This window comes from Carassius auratus, chromosome 16, assembly GCF_003368295.1.
Source record: "Carassius auratus strain Wakin chromosome 16, ASM336829v1, whole genome shotgun sequence".
NCBI classification, from domain to species: Eukaryota; Metazoa; Chordata; class Actinopteri; order Cypriniformes; family Cyprinidae; genus Carassius; species Carassius auratus.
The window spans coordinates 15,088,594-15,111,808 of NC_039258.1; the positions used below are offsets into that span (position 1 = coordinate 15,088,594).

A 23,215-nucleotide genomic window follows, 5' to 3' on the forward strand; every position below is an offset into this window, starting at 1 on the left:
AGTCTGTGAGTGGAATCCACCTGAAGATGAACACTGGATCAGGCTGTTGCGGATATGACGTGTGTGACGCGAGCGGTGTTGTTGTTATTGTGTCGTTCCGGGAAACCACAGACACGAACAGATAGGGGGATGTACTTTGATACTGGAAAGTGCGTCAAAAACTGCGCTGGGTTTTTCTGTGATACTTCAGCTTGAAAATGAGGTATTGTGCCGTCTTTTATTCACTTGTATTGTCTGTCTATATGTGTATTTGTCTTAAATATCTACTATGAGTTTATGTTACTGACTTTTAATATAATTTGAGCTCTGTTGTGGTGAATGGATGATAAGGGTTGTTCCTGAACTATCGGCCTCACACTTTTACTTGACTTAGGATATTAACTGTTGCATTTTTATACAGAAATAAAGACCAGATAATATATAGATTTGGGATGATTAAATGCTGATTGAATTGCAAAAGCTAATAAGCTGTAATTGTCTTGACTTCATGGTTTGTTATTGTTTAGCCAGACGGCTAAAGACGAGCTAAAACCTGCTAGCAAGCTACATCGCTAACACGAGCTTAGCTAATATAGAAAACTTGATGTATATGGAGTATATTTGGTATAACCAAATATTTATTATACCATTCAATATGAAATATATATGTTTATTGAACTTTTATTGAACTTTTCTTCTTTACAACATGATAAACAGTAGGAAGTTGAAATAAGTGTAAGTGCTTATAACTTCGGCCTATTAGCAAAACATTTATGTTTAGAAAACCAGTATGAAGGAAAATACGTTTTTTTTTTTTTTTGTTCAGCCATTTACTCGTATAACTAATTAGTTTTAAGCTGCGTAATCTAATGTCACATTTATGTTTGTGTTGTGCTATTTTCAGACAGACGACCTTTGGATTGTCGGGAAAAATAGTGTCAAGGAAGTTATAACTAAACAGCCGCAATAAATGCAGTTTTTTGTTGTTACAGGGTTAAATGATCGTGTAAACGTGAAAAAAAAACGACATTTTAACAGTTCAAGTCAGTAAGACACGTCATCTGTGACGTCACTACTCGGATAAAGGACATAATAATTTTGATTTAAGAGGAAACAGTTATTTTATTGGCAAAATATTTTATTCATAAATGCAAATTTGCTCTAAGAGTACCCAAATTAAATAATTTTCTGTGTGACTTCAACTACTTAATCAAGACACTGAAAATAATTAACAACAAAAAAGTGTCAAACTTTTGAAACTGTATGATGTTTTGTTGAGTGAAATGTAATTTTGATTTGATTGACAGCAAATAAAAATATCCTTCGGGTGCTGAAATGTGCCGTGTGAAAAATCTTTTTCTTTCCTTTTTTTCAGCAGCGCTCAGCTGTTTGTGTAAGCTTGACGGAATCTCTTTAGTTTCAGGAATTTCCTGCACTGTCGCTGTACTCACTGCGCTCTTATACAGATGTTTCTTTAGATTAAAAAAAAGAAAAGATGAGCAGTGTGAATGAATTTGTGTGGCAGCTTAGTGAAAAATAGTTAAAGAATGTTTTTATGTACAGCACAGTGTTCCTCAAATCATTTGCAATGCTCATTTTCCCCCAAGCAAGACAAACTGAAGAAACTGGTCAGGTAAACCAACATGCAACTTGAAGGTTTTCTCTGCTGACATATTTTAAAGTATCAACGTGATTACAAAACAAATGACCTTTTCTTATCAAGTGCGGTTAGTGTTCACAACCACACAGAAAAATCTCGACAATCATCAGACTCTGTTTGTTCATTGCTTAGTGCTTACTGAGTCATCACCTTATGAGTGTGAGATGTGACGAATGTTTCAAGTCTGTAAAAAGTACATTAGTACAAAACTGGTCCATTTCCCAGAGTTTGATAGATGTGGTGGTCATGATAATTGACCTACCTCATTTTAGCTTCGTTTCAATAAATGCAGTTTACTTTAATAAAGTATTATGCTTTGAATAGTCTTTATTTTACATTAAGGAGGTCTTTGAGAGGAGTTGAGAAGTGGCTGAGTGCTATTTAATTTAAGATGATATTGGCTTGTTTCAGCCAGAAATTAAAGTTATCATCATTTACTCACCCTAAAGTAATTCCAAACCTGTATGCATTTCTTTCCACTGTTGAACATTAAAAAAAAAAAAAAATGTTTTGAAGAATGTGATTAAGTAAACAGCTGGTCCCCATTGAATTCTATAGTTTGGAAAAAGAACACCATAGAAGTCAGTGGGGACCAGAAACTGTTATAGCAAGGATTCTTGAGACATGGGACAAATATACAATATATGTATGTGTGTGTGTGTTTGCGTGTGACAGAATGAACCTATTATTAGGCCATTTGATTTATTTTGAAAGAGATAGTAGGCATAAAATAAATAAATACTTAAAGAAATGACAAATCTAAATCACATCAACACTTTAATTCATCAAAATTAATTAATATGAATTAAACTAGTTCATAAATAAGTTGACTTTCTTGCAGTAATAACTGATACATTATTGTGTGATTTTGAAACTATTAATTGTGCAGCGATTATCAGTAGATTTAATAACATGTAATCAGTAAAATAGACAAAATAAGTTGTGTGATCTGTTCTAGCCAATGAGCGTTTCATAATGATGCCTAAAGATATTCACTCTAGATAACTGTAGAATCTGGCACGGAATATTTTCAGGTGTCTCTTCTGTGTTTCATTTCTTATATGGGTCTTGTATTCCCACAGACGCAGCTGCTGATAGACAGATGGCATTATTCCTGGAGGGGACAGCAGCAAGCAGCACCATGGAAACGTCCAATTTTGCCCATGTCATCTTCCAGAATGTGGGGAAAAGTTACCTTCCTCACGCAGCATTAGAGTGCCATTACACCCTCACGCAGTTCATTAAACCGCATCCCAAAGACTGGGTCGGCATATTCAAGGTGACAGTTGTTTTTATTCCTTCTCTCTTCTGCCATGTTTTGCAGTGGCTACCAAAAGAAGCATAGATATTAAGAGATTGTAACTTGGCTTAGATTCTTCTGTTTCATCTCATCACCATTCCACCTTCAAACAAGTCACTTACATTTAAGATTTTATATGAAGAAATATAATTCATTATAGTAAATGTAACATTTTAGTATATTAAAACAGCAATTCTTCGTAATGAGTTGCAGAAAATGTAAAAACCTCTAGTATGAAGGTAGATTGTATCAGTATTTCTGTCCCATTGCCTTCCTCAGTAGACTTTAATCATATTGAATTCAAGACAGTTGAAAACTAGGCCGTGAGGAATAGACTTACATAGATACAGTCTTTACAATGGCACACATTGTACTATAAAAGTACTAGATCATGTCATTTTCACAACTTTCAAATCTTTTTTATGAGGTGTTTGTCAACAGAGAGTCGTTTCATCAGCTAAACAATTGGTGTGTTGTTAAACAGCTGCACCGCCTCATTTTCATTCCTGTCAAAAATGAAATATGGCGCTTACCCCAGACTAATGTCCCACCCCTGACTATTCCTGCATTTTCCAGTGGTTTAGATTTTTACTTGCCCTGCCAACATTTTCATTTCCAGTTAACTTTTACAATTCTCTATTCCAACTTCAATACCACAGTAAAAACTACAAGCCTACCAAATATAAAGTTCAAACATTATTAACTGAACAGTCAGTAATAAAATATGAACAAATAAACAAATGACAAGCAACAAAACAAAGATACAAATGAAACAGTGCTTCAAGTTCTTCAGATTTATAGGTGTTTAGGTACAGAATTTTGTAAACAAATGAAAAAATAATGCATAGTATTCACTGTATAAATTAATTACAGATTAAAAATAGTTCAAGTTATTGGGTCAATTTTTCAAATAGTAAATTTGGCCTATTCCGTGTTATTTTTAAGACACAAATATGGATCCAATATAAGCTTAAACATCCCATTTCTTTCTCAACTGTTTATGTTCACTCAAGACATAAACCCTTTTTTTGAGGATAATCACCGAGATGGGAATGTGTGTTTGTCTGTTCAAGAGAAAGAAGACATGAAGTGAAACTCATTTCTGTGTTTGCACGCATCCTTTTGCACTTGAATGGTCTCAAATCACATGAATGTTTGAAATTGGCAAAGTTTAAAAATGATGAGGACCCGATCGGGCCAGTGACAAATCCATCAACTGTCTCATGCATCTTTCCCCCTGGTCCCGGGCCATCGAGCACTGACTAGTATGGCCTTCTTTTGTGGTTTGGTCTACATTTTGTCCATTTTTTTTTACATGAAGCCACTGTTTACTGTGGTGCTGTAAGCTGTTAACAGATTAAACCAGCGACAGTTGTTTGGCAAATACAGGCTTAGTTCTCTGTTTTCTTTTTTTAAGTATGAGCCGCAGTCTAGTTGTTTCCTTGATCCCATTTTATTCGACTAAATCATATATCAGCTATTAAAGTGAAGTATTAGAATTCAAGAATTCCAGTCAACACAATGTTAACCTATTGGACTTTCAGCCCTCCTTTTTTATGTCTGCTACCCTTTTGACTTATTTCAAGACGGTGTTGAAGTCAGCCAAGTTGGTTTCCTACCATTTTATAGGAATCATGTGTGATGTTACTGCAACATTTAATGTCTTGATTCCATTTCCCATCTTCACTTTCCACAGTGTGGAAATTACAAGGCCCTGCTGTCATATTTGGCAGTGTAATGTTTGGGGAGTCGCCATTACTGCTGCTTAACATAATGTTGGATTTCCTGCCGGTCACTTAAATGTTTCCTGCTGTGAAATATTTTCAGAACCAGATTTTGAGTCTAACTCTGAAAGACTGCATTTTTTTTGAAGGTTTCACTTTAGAACACATTACTGCTGCTGTTATATATAGTGTAACCAAAATGTCTGTGCTTGATGCATACTAGATGCATTAAAATGATCACCTGCTGTGGTTTTTGAGGAAGATGTTTTTATGGAGAGCTAACTAGGAAATGAATCTCGTTTAAAACCTGTGAAATGTGGAAATGTGGTGCGACTCCCTGAATTGATGGGCTATGTCTTATTCATGTTATTCGGGAAAAACTGTGAATCATATCCAGGAAAATCTCAGTCATGACTCGTTCCCCTTCTAACAAGGTTTTCATCAAGTGAACATGAACATTTACTAGCGGCTTGTATAACAGAATGCGGTTTGAGTATTTGCAAAAGATTTTGGCAGGTTGCTTGCTTGGCAGAGAAAAATCTATATATTAAAACCCACTGGTAGTTTGAAAAATTCACTGTGTTGGCACAAATTGGTGCGTCATGCTGGAGCGTAGTTGAACTCGCGAGTGTGGTCACGACGGTGTGCACGGGAATGAAATATGTGTGTTGGCAGGATAAGTGGGGTGTTTTGGCTCCATCTGCTTTCTGGGGTTCCCCAGCTACTGCTGGACGGGAGAACATAAAGCAAACAGCATTTACAGAATTATGGATGTGGACTGTACGGAGAGAGGAAATAAAAGGAACATCTGACTGCTGTAGGTTAGTGGAGAGGTAGTTGAGTGTGGTCACTGTCATGGTTTAGTGTCTGGGTTCAGATCCAACCAGATCAAAGTGGCGTCTTAGAACTTTTTACTTTGCGTGTGATATAGTGAGTCTGATAAAGCTGTTATTTTATGGCCGGCTGTCAGGAGGGCTTCTGCTTCTCAGCAGTTCTATCACATTCTGGCCAATGTTTTTGATTAAAAGGGACAACCCCCCCCCCCGTGAGAAACAGGTACAACTTTCAAATTCTTGGAAGGTGGATTTAAATCTCGAGTTCGAATCTCGGCTCATGGACCTCTCCCAATGCCACCCTCCTCTCTCTCTCTCTCTCTCTCTCTCTCTCTCTCTCTCTCTCTCCCTCTCACCCCCTCCCTCCAATTCACACTGTAAAAATCATTACATACAGGAATGGCAATTGGTTCTTGAGTACATTGGTTCTATATAATTGTACTTAGTGTCCAATTGCAATCTTTGTTTATGTTTTCCGTGAACTTACATTATGTAGTCTGACATGCCACGGGATCAGAGTGTCTTCATATACCCTGAAGGGAAGGCGTGTTCCTCCAAACAGAGCTGGCTGACTGACATGCATTTGTCTGCACCCAGAGACACAGAATAACCTCTGGCAATGAAGGGCACATGATCATAAATCACAACATGGCTCTGTCTGTGTTGACAGACAAAAGGCAGCCATGCCAAACACCAGAAAATTGCAAGACCTGTTCCATGAGTCATTTGCCTGGAGCGGCAGGCAGTCGCAAGGCTGTTATTGCCACCTAGTGTTTTTAACAGGAGATTAACTGATCATACCTGAACGCCAACTTTATGAAAGGAAAGTCTTGGTACACTTATTGGAATCACGAAATCTTAATATAGCGTAAATGCGATTTAAACAGTGGAGAACTCCAACTACTTCCTCCTCTTAGTCACCATTATCTGAGCCATAACATTGTATGTTATGACATAAGATTATGTGTAAGGATGTTTTAAAGCCTCTAAATGAGAAATGCGCCTAGCATCATTGAATTTGCCTTTTGCCTATTGTTTCTTGTTTGAGCAGGCATGCTGCCTGTGGCTCACTTCTGAAGTTGGAATGGTTACAGAGAGAGTCTAGTTGAAAAACTAGTGAGCGTCATGTTGGATTGTCAGAACACGCCATCAGACTAGCTGTGAAGAAGGTGAACACTGCTTTGTAATTATCCTGTCAGTGCAGTAGGTGTTCTCTGTACTGCATCCTGATATATAGACTGGTTGTACCCATTGCTGCATGAAGTCAGCACAGACAGAGTCATGGGCCAAGTCCGTGCGTCATTGCGAGTCAGGAAATTAGGTACTTTCTCACAAACACTGGGATGTTCTTTTATTCTTTTGAGTTGTATTCATTATATGCAGTAGTTCCAGAAAGTGTTTGTACACTTGTAAGATAGTTACTGCACTAAATATTAAACTGCATGGCTTTTATAAACAAATTATGCTATTTTTTTTATTTTTATTTTACAGTCTTCCTCTTAGTGTATGTGGGAGAATTCAGATTCACATTTGCCAAAAGATGCAACATTTATTTAGTTATTTAGTTTGTTTTTTGTTTGTTTTTTGTTTAGAGTCAGGTGAATAAAAGTAATATATTGTTATAATATTATTATTAAAGTTTAAATGTATTTTTTCTTATACACTGCCAAAAAGTTTTGAATTTTTTAAAATGCTTTTAAAATAAGTATTTTACGCTCACCAAGGCTGCTTTTATTTGATTTAAAATATATGATCAAATTTATTTTTGAGTTATTCTTGATTTATTTTAAATATTTCACAAATTACCGTTTGTACTGCGTTTTATCACATAAATTCAGCCTTATAAAAGAGTATAAATAATTTTAGATTTGGTGAGTATAAAATTATTTATTTAAAAATAAAATACATACTTTTTCCAAACATTTGACATAGTGTATAGTAAAATTATATTTATATATAAGTTTAAATTTAATCATTTAGCAGATCCTTTTATCCATTCCAAAGCCACTAACAAAGGAAGACAATAGAAGCAATTGAAATCAACAAAAGAGCAACAATATGTAAATGCTGTGACAAGTCTCAGTTAGCCAAATGCAGTACACAATTTTTTTTTAAATATAATAATTAAAAAATAAGAACAATTAGAAAAAGATTAGGGAACATTAGTGTAAGAGGGTCTTTTTTAAATAAAATTTAAAAAGTCAAAATAATATAGAATGTTAGAATGCAATTTTTTTTATAATCAAGAAAAAGAAAACAAGTAGTTAGTATAGAAATATAATAGAAATATGTGTGTTATGTAATTTGTTTATATGGATAGTGGTTATATGTGGAATATGTATATGTATGTTTTTTTTTTTATTCATTAGGTTTAGCTTTTGTCTTTGCAGTTTTTTATGTAATATAATATAATATTACTTTAAGTAATAAAAAGAACTATTTTTATATATTTTATGTTTTTCCCCCATCAAAATAGTTAGCCAGTGAATTATAGTTATTGTACTTATTAGTCATTTTTTTTGCTCTGTCTTATTTTTATTTAATTTTAAGTCGAGATTTATTTGTGCTTTCATCCTGAATGTTCTCATGCCATTTTCATTCTCATCCATCTTTTTTTTCCTTTGGTTAGCATTCCCTACTCAAACCTAAATGAGAGACACACAGGGGCTTAATTGTTGCCCTCTTTCACCCTGAACGTCTCTAATGAGTGGAGTTTGGTTCGGGCAGTAATGATGCTCTGTATGGGTCATGCCTTTTAATGGCTTCCTGCTATTTACAGCTCCAGCACCTCGGGCAACTTTCTTGTACAATCAGGGGACTTCTGCAACACTAATGTTGTTGAGGACATAGAGGACAGCTGTATGGTTTGAGCAAACAAGCCACACAAGCTGTAGTGAGCTGTAGTGAGTTTGCATTTTTTAGGGTGTGTGTGTCTCTGTGTTACTTCCAGGATGCTATAGAGTTCCCACGTAGATGCCAGTAGCAGGTACCAGGCTTGTGCTTTTGCATGTTCACAAACACAGTCAGCCCGATGTGAGTCTGATTTTGTTTGACAGTTTTATGACAGAGGGCTGAAATTATGGATGTATTTTCTGTACTCCCCCTCATCAACCATCAGTTAACAACACATAAAATTCATATAATTACATCTTGGTTTCCATTCTGAAGTATGTATAAAATTTTCACCTATTTTCTTCTTCCTGTTAAGGCTGAGTTGTAGCCGCGCTCCCTCAACCGAACATATTCACGAGGCTTTGGCCAGAAACATGTGGTAGATAGGCTGAGGTTCACTTGCCCCCGTAAAACACAGTCGAGTGCATGTTTTTATGTTCTCATCTCAAAGGGTTTCTGCTAGGCCTCATGGAGATGAGAAAAATGCACAATGTGCCAAAGAATCTTACAACATGATGTGAATCAGGCAATAGTCAAGACCACGACAGCCTGACGAAGCCTTTACAGTCTTCCTATTAGTGTATGTGGAAGAATTCACATAAAACCTTAGTTACTTAACAGCTTCACATTTGCCAACTGCATCATTATTTATTTATTTATTTTTTGGGTTTTGATTTTAAAAGGCATGTGAATACATTTTTTTTTATATGTTGAAATATATATTGTTATTACAATTGTATTATATATATTTTTTCCAAAAGTTTGGAATAATGAGGTATAAAAAAAAAATGTTTTTCATTAATTCATGAATATTTGAACTTGTATTAAAAAAGAAAACATTGTATTTAATAATTAAATAAATGCAGCCTTGGTGAGTATAAAGGATAAAAAAAAGATGTATGTAGTATGTATATTGTGAAATTACGGAGATGTTATGTTAGGTGTTTATATGGATGGGGGTTATATATGTGGGATATTTATGTATGTGTGTATTTGCCAGGTTATACAAGTACCAAACATTATACAATTTATCTGCTGTACATTTTATAATGTTTTTATCCAACTGGAGGGTATCTAGAATTCTGGACAGAATAATTATATATATATATATATATATATATATATATATATATATATATATATATATATATATATATATATATATATATATATATATATATATATATATATATATATATATATATATATATATATATATATATATATATATATATATATATATATATATATATATATATATATATATATATATATATATATATATATATATATATATATTATTATTATTTTTTAAGCAGTATAGATTCATAATATTTTACAGCAAAGTTCTGTTGAATGCTTGATTCTAATTGGTTGTCAGATGTTCTAAGAAGATGACTACTCTTGCGTAACTACACAGCTGTAATTTGTGGCAAATCTTGAATGTGTTACAGTTTCATGACAATTTGCCAAATTATTTCATTTATTTAAAAAGTGGATTTCATTCTACCACAACAAAAGAGCCACAGAAAGCAAATACACTAACCAAGCATTTAAATATGACAAACAATAGGATATAAATATCAAACGACTTCATTTCCAAAATGACTTTTAATGCTCTTTCTCTGTCTCACACACATCTCATAGAACCTTGTTTGAAGCATTACCTCTCTACTTTATGACTGAAACAGTTTCACTATTGAAACATAACATTTCTCATTTCTACAAAAATGGTGACATTATCTCCCTGAAGGCTCGGGCTGTTTATAAGGAAGCAAGAAGGTACACAGAAGTGTTTTGGTAATGAAAACTAAAAAAACAGAGTCAATGTGGACCTCATTTACTTGAATCTAAATTATTGTTGTGGAGTATAAAAAATACCAGAGGTTAAAGTCAATTATGCTAACCCTTTAAAACCTCTCTGTCTCTGACAGGTTGGCTGGAGCACCGCTCGGGACTACTACACGTTCCTGTGGTCACCTCTTCCAGACAACTACACAGAGGGAGCCGCAGTCAACAGATCTGTGGTTTTCCAAGGTAAAATGTCAATGGGGTTTCATGCTAGCATTTCTTCAATGAATTTCATGCCAGAGAGAAAGCCCCTCAAAGGTTCGTTGAGGGCTTTTAATATGTAGTGATGGATGCAATAAAATAGGAAACACTGAAGCCTCCTGTTAGAGGGCTGAAGTGTTGATGGGCCAGTTTTACTGGAGTGGTTCAGGTCACATGGAATCTTTGTAAGGGATTACAGGGTTTTCATGGCATGAGTCCGGATTCCTCACAGCAATTAAGAAAATATAAAATGACATGAGTCTATCATAAAGCTGGAGTGGAACTGTAAAACCGTGATGTAAATAATGGACTTTGGGCTAGTTTGGTGTAAAATACTCCATGAACTGCTCTAATGATAGGATTGTTCTCTCTGCTTGATTCTGGGGTATTTTACAGGTTACTATGTCCCAAATGACGATGGGGAGTTCTACCAGTTTTGCTATGTCACACATAAGGGAGAGATCCGTGGGGCTAGCACTCCATTCCAGTTCCGCGCCAACAGCCCCACAGAGGAGGAACTGCTGACAATGGAGGATGAAGGAGGGTCTGATATCCTGGTGGTCACCACCAAGGCTAGTTACCTGGAGGTAAGGGGATTCTGTTTCGTAACTATTGAACTCAAGGTTTCTTGAACTGTAGTTGAACTATTTATTTCTTGTCAGTTTTCACATGCCAGGATTGTTACTTCTGGTTCTTTTTCCAGCAAAAGATGGAACAAATTCAACAGGAAAAGAAGGAGCTCTTGGAAAACCTGAACTTACTTCAGAAAGAGAGGGATGAACTGATTGATGAGAAGAACAGACTACAGAAAGAATATGAGCTGGAGCGAGAGAGCAGCGCTCAGCTCAGGAAAGATGTGCAGGTGAGAGGACAGAGAGAGAGAGAGAGAGAGAGAAAAAAAAGCTTGAGTTAAAAAAGGAAAAGGAATTATTTTCCAGATTTTTGTTACTGTCCTTGCTTGAAATCATTATATTGTGCAAATGAATTGGAAATAGAAATTTAAACATTTTATTGAATGGGTAAAAGACAGTATTTTGTCCTTTCAGATATGATGTGCAAAAAATGAAATTTTTTTAAATAAAATTCACAGGTTCACAGGCTGTCAGCACCCTCTAGTGAGAGTCTCTCTTTGGACTCTTTACATAAAAAAATACAACAAATTTAATAATAATAATTTACATCTTTACAGACATGACAATCATCATCATCATCATTGCCCATTGTTGCTTTTAACTGGCAATTTTCATAAAGTATACATTTATCAGCTCTGAGGCAGAGCTAGTTTAAAGATGAAAACAAGCACACCCATTTCTGGCTGTTAATTTTATGACCACACTTTTATATGTTGTTTATGCGCTGCTAAAATAATTCTAAAAATTCTGCACATGAAGTGGTATTGCAGAAGAGACTGGAGTGGGATTTTGAGACCTGCTTTCCCATTAGTCATGTTTGCAGATTCTCTGAGACCACACTCAAGTATAACTTAAGAGCCAATAATCTATTCTGCAATAACTCTGCAGCAGCTGTGGCGACAACATGCTTATGACCGAGGGAATTTGCTCTCTTATCTGTTTTTGTGTGTACACAGGAGTTGCAGCTGTCTGCCCAGAGCTTGCAGGAGGAGAGAGAGGAGGTGAAAAGGAGAATGGAAGAGAGTACGGCACGACTGTTGCAGTTAGAGGAGGATCTGATCGGAGTCACACAAAAAGGCCTGCAGAAAGAGACCGAACTAGACTGGTGCGATTTCCCACAATAATGAAGTAGCCGCAAAGAAGCAATATGTATATTATAACAAACTAGGGTTGTCATGATACCAACAGTTCCATAATTCAAAATTTCGACGTTCTCATTTTCCAGTGCCACTGATAAAACAAAATACTATTGGTCCACAGTTTTTCTTTTTTCAAGTAAACAATCAGTACTAGTGATAACTGCAGAAATACTGATGTTTAGTTACTTACAGTTTATTACTTTGGGATTGAAATACCTGTAACAAACCATGTAATTGTTTTACATATCTTTAAATAGGATCAGGAGATGTCATATTTGTTAGATTAATATTTTTAGGAGATTCACTTGAGAACTTTGACAAGAAAAGAGTTTTTAAACATGTCCTAGATATGTTCCTTGTGTGACTGAATGATTGATAATGGCTCTGATTTGACAGCCTGAGGGATCGAGTGAAGAAGTTAAGCCTGGAGAAAGAGGCTCTTGAGTGTCAGCTGAAGAATGAGAAAGATGAGAAGGAGCTCTATAAGGTAATGCCACTCACTCACTACCTCACGCACGTCTCTGTTGGTTACCTAAAATATAAGAACACTGTGCCCTCACAGTATATGTTGTTTATACCAGGAGTGTAAGGTACCAGAAAAATTGCCCTTTGTTATTGTACATAATACATTTTTGGAGAAATGACTTCCCTGCTGTTGAAACAAAATATTTGTACTTTTACAGTTCACATTACCAACGAATAAAATAAAATACAGATTTCTTCCTCCATTTTCAGCTTTATTTAGGCCTTCAAAGTACAATATTCATTCGTCATCGTGATGCAGATCTTTCCCCTTAATAATAAATATACTTCTATAACAGAGCTAATGAGATAAATTACATTCCTGTGAGGTTTTTCTTTCCTTGTATTTAAAGGTTTTGTTTTACTTTTATTTTTCAGTGTGACATCTGTCAGTTTTTTTTTCAAAAGGCATTCCTTAATTTACCAACTACATGCAATAGTCAAACATTTCAGAATAACCTCTGATTTATTAGTATTTTTATCTCTCTTTTTTCCCCTTACCTATTTAATTTACCTAAAACCAACAAACAGACAATTTTTAGTTGTTGATTTGAGAAGTGTAATGCAGACCATCATTCTTTTCCTAATTACTCTTGTTGCACTGTGTAATTCTCACTCTCCATCACTCACTTTGACTCCACACTTTCTTGTGGCGGGCACAGGAACTGGGCGTTAACACTGGGCTGTTGTCACGGAAACACAGCCGGCCCTCACTTCACAGCAGCTGCCTGAGGCCGAGAAAGAGAAGGGTGGGGGTGGAGCAGAGTTGCTGCTCTCTTACTGCTGCATATAATTAGGTTTAGCTTGCATACTTCCTCTCCATGTGGAAATACACCTCATTTTAGAGATCGTGTGGATAATTGGGGGCTCGTCCGGGATCTTGACTTGCTTTGGTACACTGCTAATTTTATGTGCCATTGGCCCAGGTTATTACTCAGCAGATGTTCAAAGAAAAAGTCTAACAGTCTATTTGAATCAAGTGTGTGTGTTTGGCACAGATTCACCTGAAGAACCGGGAGCTTGAGAACACTAAACTGAGTGCTGAGCTGCAGATGCTGAAGTCTATGGATGTGAATAAGGAGAACACCATTGCTCAGCTGAAGGAGGAGCTCACTAGAGTCAAATCCTGCCTGGCAGAGAAAGAAAAAGAGCACCACCAACTACTGGCCAACAGTTCACCTTCGGTACACACACACAAAAGCTTCTGCTTAACCTATACTTCATATAGAGTACTGCAGGAAGGAATCCTAAAACCCAGGAGTTAGTTACCATTTTAATGGGTTTCTGATCAGATACCTGAAATAAGGTCCGTGGTTGAAAAAAGCTCAAGATATTTTCAGACTGCATTCTGTGACATAAAATACATCAGTAAATCCCGATTCTGTTACGTTCTAAAGCTTTTTCTTGTATATTCTAATTGGTTAAATGAGACTACAGAGGTATTTGGAGACATTAAACGCCAACACAACAGGAAAACTCATATACACACTAGTCCATTTTTTTTAAAGCCTTGTTGTGTTTATACTCACACTTTTGCAAATTATTCAACCTCAGACTTTCAACTTGTCAATTTGTAATAAAGACTGAAAGAGCTGTCGGAAACTAGCGGAGGTGATGTTGAATTCGTCCACGGAGTAGTTTGTTTACAGCTTAACTTTAGTTTTACTTTTGACAGTTGTTTTTAAATTAAATTAAATTAAATTTATGCATTTAGCAGACGCTTTTATCCAAAGCGACTTACAGTGCATTCAGGCTATCAATTTTTACATATCATGTTCCCGGGGAATCGAACCCCCAACCTTGCGCTTGCTTGCTTGCTAGCGCAGTGCTCTACCAGTTGAGCTACAGGAACACTAAACATTAAGTATTTGAGCTTAAACGTTCATAAAATCTGTGTTCATTTGTGAATATTATCTTCATGAATGAAACGCATCTGCAATAATCCAAAAGCCAAAGGAAATATCTTCAATGGCTTTTTAAGGGTTGGCCTACAACACTACGTCATCCCTACAACACTATATTGGGATATTGCTCATATAAAAGCAGTGTTACAGTCAAAGCTGTGGGCTAGTGGTTAAGACATGGTCCTTGATCCTGTTTTCCCCTCTTGATAATTTCCTTTACTCATATGTTTCAATGAAAGGTGAAAAAAGGCCAACTTTCAGAAAACATATCAGCATGATAAGCAGTTGAAGCTGAATTTTTCACTGTTAGCTTCATTCGCAATAAATATATGACAGTGAGTGCATATTTGTGAATGTTTGTATTATCATAAGTGTTATTTCTTTTGTTCGTCAGGGGGAAAGTAAGGCTCTTAGGGAGCAGCTCAGGCAGAAAGAGGAGCAGTTGCAGGCAACCCAGCAACAGGCAAATATGCTAAAAGCTGAGCTACGCGACTCGTCCAACACTCGTGACAGAAGCATGGCCGACCTATACCGCATCCGCCTGGAGGCCGAGTCATTAAAGAAGGGACAGATGGAAGCCCGGGCTGAGTGTAGCCGCATGGAAAAGCAGCTGGAGGAGATGAAAAACTCAACACAACAGGAGGCGGTAAAGAGATGCACACCTGTATGACTTAATATTAAAAAACTGACCAGGCCACAATTACAGTTAATGCTTGAATCTAGTATGCCTTAGTCAGGAAAGCCTATTGTGTTCTGGAATAAGTCTGGTCTATTACCCAGATTGCACACACTGTTTACCACTTATAATTATCTAACTAAAGAATAATATGAACAGTTGTATTTTCCATTGTTTAACTGCAGACCATTTTAACGAACTAATCTCTCTTTCTCTCAGCAGTGTAAGGAGTCAGAAGGGTTAGCTGTTGCCGAACTGCAGAAAGAAGTTGAAGATTTACGGCTCAGGCTGCAGATGGCTGCTGAACACTATAAAGACAAATATAAGGAATGCCAGAAGTTCCAGAAACAAGTGGTCAAGCTCACTGAACAACAAGGAGTTAGTAAACCGCCAAGTTATATAGCTTTCCCCTTTGCAGAGTCTTGTGTTTTGAGTTTTTAGCTGTTTGCTAGCCTCCCCTTGTGTTTTGTGAACCTCAGGTGAAGAGAAGTCCAGGGTCTGAACCAGCAGCTGGACCTTTATCTGCCAGTCTAGAGGCATCTGCACCAGGTAAGTTCATGCTAATCTATACAAACCACAACTTCCAGGTGTTTTAAGACATTGTATGGACATGTTGTGGTGTTCTCTGGACTGCTAACAGGAAGCCCAGGTTCTTCCGATGATGTGCTAGATGCCATCATTCAGGGCAAGCTGAAAAGTGCAAGCAAGGAGCCAGACAAAAATGACAAATACAGGAAATGCAAACAGATGCTTAATGTGAGTACTTATCTTTTGCTTTTCTCTCCCTGACACACTGAATCTGTTTGATATACTAAAGTACTAAGCGTATTCCCCCGCAGGAGGAGCGAGAGCGTTGCAGCATGATAAACGATGAGCTTACAAAGATGGAGGTGAAGCTAAGAGAGCAGATTAAAACCAATGAGGGCCTGAGAATGCAGTTGGCTGCTGAGGAGGATCGCTACAAGGTCAGCGCCACCTACTCATTTCAATAGGAATCCATGCATTCAGGAATTTCATTTGTGAGTGAAAGGTTTTCCAATGCAGATTTCGCAACGGTTTGGAGTTTGCCATGTGGATTCACTGCTTAGTTTGAAAGCGACTTCTGTGTGAGCTGTGCTTCATACACCACTATACTATAACTATAGACCATGAGCTTTTTGCCTCATGAAATTTTCCTGAAATTCTGAATACAGAAGCTGGTTCCGACTATATACCTTAAACTAATAGTTTACTTCCAGAATGAAAATTTCCTTATAATTTACTCACCTCCATGTCATCCAAGATGTTCATGTCTTTCTTTCTTCAGTCGAAAATAAATGTAAGGTTTGTGAGGAAAACATTCCAGGAATTTTCTCCATATAATGGAATTTAATAGTGGTCAGTGGGTTGAATTTCCAAGATTCAGTGCAGCTTCAAAGGACTCTACATCTAGCGAAACGATTGGTTTAAAAAAAAAATTTTTTAAAATATATTTTTAACCAAAAATGCTCGTCTTACACTATCTCTGCGATGCGCATATGTGTCTTCATGCATTGCATATTCACGTTGGAAAGTCACACAGGTTAGGTTAAACAGGAAGAGTGGGGCGAAAAACTTCTTCGACTTCAAATATCGACCGATATCATTGTTTTGCCTATGTTGTTTTAAAGGGTGTTCGACTTTCTTTGCATGTTCACTTTTTAAACACTGGGTCGATACTTCCGCTTACATCACGCATGTGTGATTTTAAGAAAAATTCCAATTGTTTTGCTAGATAAGACTCTTATTCCTCAGCTGGGATCATGTAGAGCAACTGCAATTTGGAGCTTCAGCCCGTTGATCCCCATTGAAGTATACTATATGGGGGAGAATGTTTTCCTTAAAAACCTTAATTAATTTATTTTCGCCTGAAGAAAGAAAGACATGACCATATTGGATGACATGGGGGTGAGGAAATTATCAGGAAATTTTCATTCTGGAAGTGAATTACTTTTTTAAGACTGCTTCATTTTTATAGCTATTATTATATAGCTAACTTCGAAGTCAAAATAAAATAAAAAATCATGCTCTAATTTACATTAATCAATCAATTTCAGATTCTGTTTATATGTACCCTAAAAGTTTCATGTGTAAAAGAAGTGCATGTCTATAATGTGACAGGAAAGTGTCCTCACGGCAGTTTATTGGGTATTTAAATGCATCCAGCCACAGTGAGTGTTTTGTGGTAGGAGAGGAGGAAATGTATCACAAAGTCTGACTCGTTTTTTGACCCAAGAAAAATATGTTCTCATCTTGTGCAGTCATACAGGACAAGCGGTTTGTGAGTAAATGGGTTTCCCTCTGACAACATCACCAATGGGAAATAGATTTTTAATAAAGTCTTGTAAACACTGTTTACTTGCACTGTAAACCGGTAAAACTGAGGTTTATTTATGTTTACCTCATTATATCACGGAGTAGTTTCTTTCTGTTATAGCATCTGGAACTCAACAAAAGGAAGCTGTGCTGTGTTCTTTTTTTCCTTGGGTATGTTTTGAACAGTATGACTCAGATCAGAGGGAAATGTGATCAGAGATAAGCAGACCTTCAGATGTTCTGATAAGACAACCTTAGTACCATTTTCTCCTCCACACATTTTACGGCTGCTCCGAGTCAAGCCCGATATCATTGCATTAGCACAAATACACTGACAGTGCTGGTTTATGAGCATGTCACTGAGGAGACTGACTTTTACTGCTGTTTACATGAGACATGGAGACAGTGGAGGAAGGACAGTTGGGAGTCCTGGGATCAAGACAGGATAATGCATCTGCTGGCGGCCTCCCTTCAGAGCAGGAGACAGAGCGAGGGACTCAGTTCTGTTTAAGTAGTAAGGGCAGATCAGTGCTAGTCTTTAGGCTAAGTTTACAGTTTTTCTACGTGACTCGTGGAGTCATGCAAAGACAGATATAAACGAGTGGTAGAGAAGCCATCTTTTTTTTTTACTACCAAAGTCTTTAAAAGCGTATCAGTTGCGATTGGAAAGCATTTGCAAGACCATTTTTTTTTTTTTTTTTAATAATCGTTATTATTTTATTTCTCACATTTTAAGTCACATTATTACATCTCTCTGTAATACATAACTCTGATTGGTTAATCATACAGGCAGATATTTTAATTTAATAAACTGTATACTTAACCATTGTGCCAGGCTACCAGTTGATTATTATTATGTTTTAATAATAATGATGTTTAAATCTTGTGCAGCTCAATTTTGCGTGTGCATTCATGCAGTAATTCTAAAGTAAAGTTGTTTCTCTTTTCATTTTGAATGATGTTTTTAGCAGATAATCTCAGTAAAAGCTTTGTTTTCTGATTCCAGAGCCAGGTGGCAGAGAAGGGCCGAGAACTCAAGGAGCTGAAGGACAGTCTTTTTTCGTTGACCAAAGAAAAAGAGAAGCTAGAGAGGGTGCGTGCTTTCGTTGACATTTTCCGCAGGCCTCTGCCAATCTAAAAATGCAGTTGTTTTTCTTGCCTGTTGTTTTATTCTCAGGATCTGGTTTGGGTTTAACATATCTTTCTAATTGGGCCAGCAGTGCAAGTGAGTCCTTATTTTCCATTCAATTACCCTGGACCACAGAGAGGGACGTGTAGTCGAGGTACTACACAAAACTCGACGTTCTAGAAGCAAAATGGCCCAATTTGAGGTTCAGACTAAATGAAATTGGCGCCTGCCGAAGACTTCAATAAAAGGCAGAGCTCTGCCTCCCTTTGAACAGGCAGAGGAGTTTTAATGAAGGGCCTAATTAAACTGTTTGTGCGAGGGTGGCGAGTTACTCTACTCTGCTGCCTCTGCTCGCTGTGGTGAGTGATGTATTGTCTGGACTCAAAGATAGAGGAAAGGATGAAAAGAAGGATGGAAAAATGGGACCTGACTCATGGCTGGTTTAAATTAGACTTTGCTTTCAGTTTGGTCACCTTTGGACCAATTTCACTCCGTTTAGCTTTTAATTGTTACATTTAAGTTTCAGTTGAAATGTGCAGGTCAGACTGATTTCAGCAACCTGTTGCGTTTCCTGTGTCCCATCAGGAGTTGAAAAGGGGTGTCAGCAGGGATGAAGAACATGAAAACAAAGATGGCAGTGTGGATGCGCAGTCAGTTTTCTTACAGTACCCGATGCCGTACCTTCAAGATGACCCATCTCCTCTGCTGGTGCCCCAGCGTCCCACTGATCTCATGTTTGGGAACCCGTACTCTTCTACTGATTCCAGGGGTATCTATGCAGCTAATTCACCATTCATTTCAAATTGCTCATTCTAAATAAGGAATAAAATATATTGTGTAACGACACAACTACCGATTATGATTAGGGCCAAGCAATAATATATATATATAATGCAACATTAAACTCGTTAAAATTAGATTTTTTATTTATTATTAAACACTCATTATGCAATTGATTACCACTTTTCTGATGTGATGAAAAAAGGAAGAAAAGCGAGTTTGGCAAAAGACGGATTCGAAGACGGACTCGAAATTGTACTTTTTTTCTCGTAATATAATTCGTTTATTCTCAGATTTTTTTTTCAACTTTTTGTTTCTCTTGAAATTTAACTACTTTTTTCTCGAAACACGACTTTACTCTTGAAATTAGTACTCTTGAGTTTATTCTCAACATTTATTTTGAAATTTAACAAGTTTAATCTCGTATTATAATGACTTTAATCTCGAGACTTTTTTTCTTCCTGCTTGGCCTTAATCCTCTTCCATACACAACACTCTGAATTTCTGTTTCTTAAAAATAAATGCCTTGGTTTGATGTTTTGTACTGAGTATTGACTGTAAAACGTTTCGAAGTGTGACTTTTTAGGCTCCCAACACTTTTAAGGCAGCTGTGCATGTACTCCTTGATTGCTCCTGCTCACGTTTGTTGGAGCTACAGGGTTTTCTTGAGGTATAAATCCAGATATGAAGGGATTAAAGAGTTTCCTTTCCTGACAGATGGAGCCGATGGAGAGTTCTCTGATGACCAGATGCCCCGACTGCCCCCAGTTGGGCCTCCATCCTGGGATAGCAATGTAGTGTGCATACAGCCCGCCCGGAACCTCAGTCGCCCCGATGGATTGGAGGAACCAGAGGAGCCGCAGAGCACTGTGAGTTCATTATGGCTACCTCTACATTCAGCTGTTAGAAGTGATATAGAGGTGGGAGTAAGGTTTTAATCAAGTCAGAACTGCAGATGTTCTTAAACGCTTCCTGAATCTCTGTCTCCCTTTTATCTGGACTTCTCTCTCCGCTGTGCTGGCCTCCGGTAGGGCTTAGCTAAGCTGGCTTTATTCAAGCCCTGCTAACCCAGAGCCGAGTCATTAAGGAAGTGCTCATGCTCTCAACTAATAGAGTTTGTTAGTCTTGCTTGGATAATGGTGGATTTACCCAACTAAGCTTGGAAGAGCTTCAGTCAGTTGCTTTTCATCTTAAGTGGGCTGTTCACATTAAGTTTGATGTGACTGAAGTATATACAGATCATTTTGTGTACTAGAGCTATATGCCAAGTCGTTCTTTAAAAAGTTAGAATACCTAAAAATTCTGACTTTTTACCCTAATGTTGTGCTAAATTTGTTAAAATGTGAAATGCACAACAGAGCACACTGTGCTGAGGGTTGTAACCCATTATGCAGTGCTCTGAACTTGCACCTCCATTTCAAGATGGTAATGAATGAACTGGAAGTAATATCAACCAAAAACTTCTTAAATGGATAGATTCACCCAAAAATGAAAATTCTATCATTTACTCACTCATGTCATTACAAGACTGAATGACCTACTTTAGTTCCAATCAAATATACTTCAGTATATCTTTAGTTGGACTGAAGTGTGTTCAGTACAATATTAGTTGGTCCAATTTAGCAGGCTTTAAGTATGCCAGTTTAGTATACTAGAAGTACAAATGCAGGGTAATTTTAAGTTCATAAATATGTAAATACGATTCATTGCTGGTTTCCCTTCTTATTCCATACACTGCGGTTCCCTTATGCTTTTTACGCATATGCGCACTTTTAAAAAATGACACAGATTGTTGACATGTTTTACTATAGATTAGTAGTTAGGTAAAAACTGTTAGCCTGAATGTACTGTAAGTTGCTTTGGATAAAAGCGTCTGCTAAATGCATACATTTACATTTAGATTTAAATGTGTACATAATTATAAATAGTATGAAAGCTATAGAATAAACTGCACCCAAGAGCATGATCTACATGTCATACTAAGAAAGAAATATGCTTTAGATCCAACCACATATGCCTGCAAATATTAATTAAAAACCTTTTTTTTTTCTGGAAATAGTGAATGTTTTTGTTTTTTTTTCAGTTTTTTTTTTTTACTATGTAGGTAACAGCAGACAACAGCTAATGATGCTTTTAGGAAACGCACCCCAGATCATTAATATGCTGAGACTTTCTCCTACATAATTGCATGTTTGGAGCTGTCTTATATTGCTGTACCAGCAAGATTTCCTACGATTATCAATCAATCACAGTTAATGGCTTAATAGAGGTTTTCAGGTGGTTTACAGTTCCTCTGCTCTCCCCCAGCAAACCAATGATCAGCCAACAGCCGCTGTCCCCGCAGAGTTCCTCAGTGATGGACAGATGCCATTCTGCTTTGAACCCAGGTAAGAACACACACAAACACCAAGCTCACGGCTGTTACCCATCATGTGGTTGAGCTTCGTTGTGGTGTGACTATGTGCATTCGCTCAACGGCCCACCCACATCGCCTTCACACAGATGCTGTTTTACTGCCCTTTACTCTCCTGTTGTTCCAGCACCAGCTCATTCACACACAAACACACCTTACCACACTTTGTTTTCCTTTATTTTTGTGTTTTTATTAGCCTTTTCTCACCCAGTTTAATTTCTCCATCTCGCAGTGGGGAGCAGAAGCGATGTCCGCTGTGTGAAGTGATCTTCCCTCCTCATTACGACCAGTCCAAGTTTGAGGAGCACGTGGAGAGCCACTGGAAGACCTGCCCCATGTGCAGCGAACAGTTCCCCCTCGACTGCGACCAGCAGCTCTTCGAGAAGCACGTCCTCACCCACTTCGACAGTAACGTGCTCAACTTCTAGTCGAGAACAAGAATCCTCGTCTCCACTTCACATTCTGCTCATTTGTGTTACAGTTAACAGCCACTTTAAACCGCATGTTTAGCTTTGAGATTTCATCTGTAGAGAACTGATCCTTTCTTTAACACAATCAAGGTAGTCTGGATACTGTTAACGAATTCCAAATGACTGAAAGATGGATTTTGGGTGACGCTTTAGGGTCTTTATTTAGGTCCATTTTAGTTGGGGATTACTTCTGTCAATAGGACTTTTTATTCTAACTCACTTCTCATATCAAAGTTAGCATTGCAGGTGGTTAAGAATACTTTAAAAACGCTGAGCGTCAGGTTTCGTAGTGTAAGTCAGGTATTGCCTACTATACTTTGTGCAGGCAGAGCACAGCTAAGAGGGTGATTCTATATTATAAAATTATTTTAGAATAAGCTTTTAAAGATAAACCTTGATGATCAAGTTATTTGAGTTAAGTGTTTTTCCTTTATCTATTTAAATCACTTATTTCAATTGAGTCGCATGCTCACGTTTCCTGTGCACTGAAATCATAAACCTTTTATTTTTGTTCCATTTCTTTAGTTGAATACTTTTGGTCTCTTACTGTGTGAGTGTGTCTTCTATACTTGGATCTAAACCAATAAAGATTTGACTGCAGCAATATTTATGCTGGTCGTGCTGGTCATGTGGAGTTGTTCAAATTGAAAACATTTAACGTACCAAAACCACATGGTAAGGCTTAATTTCAAGGATTAGCTGTAATTATTATTATTGGAAAGTCTTGAACATACTAGTTTTAAATAACTGTTGTTAATGAATTTAGGTTTTTGAAG

General features: G+C 37.0%; 1 protein-coding gene across 3 annotated transcripts; it reads left to right on the forward strand.

Annotated features, from left to right (window-relative positions):
- Positions 1-49: 49 nt before the first annotated feature.
- Positions 50-22,698, forward strand: tax1bp1b (Tax1 (human T-cell leukemia virus type I) binding protein 1b). Of its 3 annotated transcripts, XM_026284327.1 has the most exons (18): positions 50-202; positions 2,722-2,918; positions 10,323-10,425; positions 10,837-11,027; positions 11,144-11,302; positions 12,029-12,177; positions 12,608-12,698; positions 13,732-13,917; positions 15,032-15,283; positions 15,536-15,691; positions 15,793-15,862; positions 15,954-16,069; positions 16,153-16,278; positions 18,654-18,740; positions 19,362-19,545; positions 20,274-20,425; positions 21,864-21,943; positions 22,202-22,397. In XM_026284327.1, the coding sequence occupies exons 2-18, from the start codon at positions 2,742-2,744 to the stop codon at positions 22,395-22,397; spliced, it is 2,475 nt and encodes an 824-aa protein (XP_026140112.1). In that variant the 5' UTR covers positions 50-202; positions 2,722-2,741. The 3 variants fall into 3 exon arrangements, with proteins under 3 accessions (XP_026140112.1, XP_026140113.1, XP_026140111.1); XM_026284328.1 differs by lacking the exon at positions 18,654-18,740 and having other exon boundaries at positions 22,202-22,698; XM_026284326.1 differs by lacking the exon at positions 50-202 and having other exon boundaries at positions 2,742-2,918; positions 22,202-22,698.
- Positions 22,699-23,215: the final 517 nt, after the last annotated feature.

Coding starts and splice junctions, on each gene's coding strand:
- tax1bp1b (XM_026284327.1), top strand. CDS start 2,742: ATGGCATTATTCCTGGAGGGGACAGCAGCAAGCAGCACCATGGAAACG. Junction 11,303..12,028: donor AGCTCAGGAAAGATGTGCAG/GTGAGAGGACAG, acceptor GTGTGTACACAG/GAGTTGCAGCTGTCTGCCCA. Junction 21,944..22,201: donor CCATTCTGCTTTGAACCCAG/GTAAGAACACAC, acceptor TCCATCTCGCAG/TGGGGAGCAGAAGCGATGTC.